At 36.9% G+C, this 4428-nt stretch overlaps 1 protein-coding gene across 1 annotated transcript; it reads right to left on the bottom strand.

Moving 5' to 3' along the window:
* Window positions 1-2416: 2416 nt before the first annotated feature.
* On the bottom strand, window positions 2417-4147 carry LOC140237490 (uncharacterized). The gene is made up of 2 exons (XM_072317415.1): window positions 4093-4147; window positions 2417-3327 (listed from the first exon to the last, which is right to left on the bottom strand). The coding sequence occupies exons 1-2, from the start codon at window positions 4145-4147 to the stop codon at window positions 2417-2419; spliced, it is 966 nt and encodes a 321-aa protein (XP_072173516.1).
* Window positions 4148-4428: the final 281 nt, after the last annotated feature.

Here is a 4428-nt window from a genome sequence, read left to right as displayed (position 1 = left end):
GCGTGGTTTTCACACAATGGTCACGTAGTCGTGTTGTCATCATGAATTGATATAATTCACATTGTGTTCACAATGTTAAAATGTTCGAATTTAACAGTGAAGTTATTTCACTTTGTGTTCACAATTTGTTCACACTACAACTGTTCTTTGCAGCAGGGGTATAGCTACGTGGAAAAAATACTTATGTTGCATGATTTACCTATGTATCACTGTTCGGTACTTATTTCAGTTACTTTGATGAGAAGAAAACTTGCTTTGTAATCACGTGGTAGCGAAGAGTAAACTTAATTTATCCCGTTCATTCACGACCAATGTCGTTAATGTGAATTTACATGTATCGCGTCATATCCATCTTATTTTTAACTTCTCATGTAACTGTAGCATCCCATCTGAGTCACGCACACTCGCAAACAGACAGACATGCACACACATACACATGCACACATAAGCGCGCGCATATGCACATGCATGCATACAATCACCTTATGCATCCAGTTCCGGTTCATCTGCTTGCACATGAAAAGAGAAAATGATACTTTCGGAATTTACTATTAACAATTAAATTTTCAATCTTGCGAAAGTTTATCTCAATTCCCCATTCCGATATCACACTGACATCACCAAGTGGTCACTATAACGGTGTCTGTCTGCGGTAATGTGTAGCAAATGGACAAATTTGAACAATTTCACTGTGCCGCTGGACTACGTGCAAAAATTTGTTTTGAACTCTCATTGTGCTATACATAACAGGCACTGCATTTTCAATCTTGCGAATGTTTCTTTCAATTCTTCCATTCTGAGATCATTATTGACGTAATTTGACCATTTCTGTCTGTAATAGGTACTGTGTAACAAAATAACATACACATTTAAACATTATTATTTCGCTATGCCGTTGGACTATTTGGAAAAATATGTATTGAAACTCTCTTTGTCTACATAACACTGCATTTTGTCAATCTGGCTCATAGAATGTTAAACGATTAGTGTTTGTATGGTTTAGGTTATCATTGTTTTATAGTAATATTGTTATCATGCTTTGTCATCAGCATTATACCATTTGCATGGTAGCAGTAAAACGCTAAATATTATTCTATTTTCATGGTTTATTATAAAAATCGGTGATAATCTCAGTAATAATCGTCTCGATAAAAACGAAAATATAATCTTATCTCATCTACAGATTATGTGGGAGTGACCACTAGTCCTATATGCACTTACATCTTGAAGAAAAAAAAAAAAAACATATCAAACTCGGGTGACAAGGAATCTTGCAAGCGCAATACAGGTGGCTATTTCGTTATGCTCTGATGTATTTCATTTGTTTCTCTTGCCTTTTTTGCTATACGTCCCTTTCCTTCTTTTCATTGTTTTCGTTATCCTTAAGAAGATAACATTTTCATCTATATAGGGACCTATACATTACAAGCTCTGCTTTTTAGTGGGTCCCTCTCATTTTATGTTTGTAAAATTGCCTTCTCTTGTATTCTTTGTAATTACGACGCTATGTCCAGTATTATGTTCAATCATTTGTATCATGTTATTTGTGTTTAAGATGTGGAACAATAAATCAAATCAAATCAAATCAAACTAAATATTTCATCGAATCTGCGTAAGTTGTTTCTTTCTTGTCTGATTCCAGTGAAACTTTCATACCTCTACTTGTTCGTTTGATTAAGTGTATTTATCAAAGTCAATTACCTGATAGTGGAGAGATTTTGTTTTCTCTTTATGTGGCTATACAAATCGAAATTGTCCATACATGTGTATTTCCAAACATGGAATTAATCAATGATACTGAATACATTGAAAATTCATCTTCACACATAATTATATGCAACGTATATACATGATATTAATACCTCAAAGTGTTAATTGAGATATAGATAAAAAGAAAAATCGTGTAAAGCAGAAAAAAAAATGATATTTTATAGTAAAATCGGCATTTATTGTACGTGTGTCATATTTTGAACATTTCAAATAATGGCTGCTATACAGTTTTCGCTCCTGATGTCACATCAGTATTGAATTAATATACATTTCGATACATTATGCTAAATCACTAAAATCCAATTAATCAAGGACGTTATCTTCAAGGTCATAATAATGTCCAACATCCTCGCAAACACATAGCTAGAATATTTACCGCGGTTACTATAAAAGGAGGGTTAAACCCTTTGCACCGCATATAGACCTAAAATCGCCAGGGTCACAAGACCTGAATGGCTACTTTGAGCAAACATAATTTGACACCATGCTGTCATTATTGACATTATATACAAGCATTCCTTTCCTTTGCCAATCTTCAAATTTTTGATGGTCTGGTTTCTTCCTTAACACGACTTTCCCCTCCAAACCTCTTTTCATTGTATCAAGTCCAGATGAACAAGAAGAAAGGAAGACTATCACCTATAGTCTATAGATACCAGAGACCGTATTCTTTGAATCTCTGGATTTTCACGTCGTAACCCTCTATCCAGTTATTGTGCAAGACCACTGGATCAATGTCAGGGTGAGCATTTCGCCACGCTTGGTTAAAGAACTCGTTCCCATTTGGAAAGTATACCGGGTCAAGGATGCTGATGTTAAGAGACTCATTGGAAACCGAATCGCTTAGTACGTCGTTAAGAAGGATTTGGTCCGGAACTTTGGGTTGCAGCTTAACACGCTCAATCCATCGCCGGACCAATCCCCGGGTCGCTTCGGATGCCCGGTAGTAGACGAACCCGGCGCAGCGAATGTCTTTGTAGTCTTTCCCGTCGTCGTGTTGGTCCATTTCTAATTGTAGGTCGAAGTTGTTCCTCAAGAACGACATGGGATTCTTCAGCCATACCGTATCGACATCCGTAAAGAGCACATCCATTTTCCGGTCTAAAAAGTACAAGATGTAAGTCGGTCTTCGGTTGACGAGCCGGATGTATTTGTCGGAACCAAAGTGCAGGAATTCCGTGTCGTTCGACAGTTCGGCTCTGTCTCCGAATGGGAGCCAGACTTGTAGGTTCGGATCCGATTGATTCCGAAGGAGACGAAAGGTGGGCTCGTCTTCGGCGACGATGATCACTCGGTCGTTGAGTCCACAGCGTTTCAAACTTTCCAGCCAGTTACAGGTCATGTCTATGTACGCGTAGTTGGTTGTTGTTAAAATGACAACATGTTCGTTTTCAGGATTCCTTACCTCTGAGGCAACAGATGTTTCGCGTTTTGAGGTATTTCGGAGCAACGAAAGTTGTGAATCTTTCTCAGATATCAAGGATTTAGCGTTTGACGATCTAACAGAGTGAGATACTGGTCGTCTCACCATCGTAAAACCGTTATTCCATTTTAATCCTGCAGAAAGAACGAAATTGATGCGAAACGACGGTGACAATGAAATCAACTTAGATCAGTTATATTGCTATTCACCTGTTTTCAGAGGGAAAACATAACCCACCCCCTTATCAACTGATTTTTATTCTTGTCTCTGACAGCCATGAAAATCAAAAGGATAATCGAAATGGACTTGCTTGACCAAAACTGCACCGAATATTGATTTATCCACTCTAAACTTGACGTAACCTGCTCCCGGAATGAATGAACAGAATAGGCTCCACCCTCTTTGTCGAAAAAAAGAATAGAAAAGAAAAGAATATTACCCAATTTCTACATAATAATTTATAGACACTCAAAATAACGCAAGTAGGGGTATGATAATAATGATTATAGCAGAAGCAATGCATCTGAGTATAAGCTTTTATAAGATAGAAATAACATGAATACTCTGATAACAATGCGAAAGAATCGAAAGAGGTTTATTCCATAAAATCATCATCATTTGCAATTGTTTAAGCTTTGAAAAGTATTTTGTGTATAAACATATCAATATACGCAATCATACACTAAGACACACCACGTGCGTGCAAATAGAGGTTCATATATACTTTATACATATTTGATATAACATGCATGCATGCACTTAGATGTGTCTCTGTGTAGGTGTGTGCGTATACAACTGAAAACATTATTTTGCATAGGCCTATTGTTTCAAGAATAGGTCCTATATCCAACAACGTTTTGACATTATGTGACAGACATAAACATTGTCCCATAACACACCTGCTTCGGAGAGCTGGAATGAAAGAAAGTAGTAAGCAACACAAAGCACCGTCATGCCGACAACCACCTGAAAAAAAAGCAAAGAAGAGAAATCTAATACACAGACAACAACAATAACAAATGTGGTAACTTACAGGTGTCATGAGATTTTCTAATGTTTCAAAATGCATCAGTGCATAAAATGGGCAAAATATACCCCGTCATTCATAAGGAAACATGAAAATGAAATGGTTCAGCTACCGTCTTTACATAATCATAAGCCAGTGCACCCAGTCATTTTGTTCCTAATACTAACTAGGTTGCAGGTTATGATCCTTTAAAGATTAGTGAAAGTTT

The sequence above is a fragment of the Diadema setosum genome, chromosome 14, assembly GCF_964275005.1.
Source record: "Diadema setosum chromosome 14, eeDiaSeto1, whole genome shotgun sequence".
In the NCBI taxonomy this organism is placed as follows: Eukaryota; Metazoa; Echinodermata; class Echinoidea; order Diadematoida; family Diadematidae; genus Diadema; species Diadema setosum.
Note: the sequence above shows the minus strand (reverse complement) of the source record. Positions and strands in the feature narration are given on the sequence as shown.

What these genes read in the sequence shown, in the direction of transcription:
- LOC140237490 (XM_072317415.1), bottom strand. Translation starts at nt 4,147, where the DNA reads ATGACGGTGCTTTGTGTTGCTTACTACTTTCTTTCATTCCAGCTCTCC. An exon ending in ATTCCAGCTCTCCGAAGCAG is followed by an intron (nt 3,328 to 4,092) that starts GTGTGTTATGGG and finishes TTCTTTCTGCAG; the next exon opens with GATTAAAATGGAATAACGGT.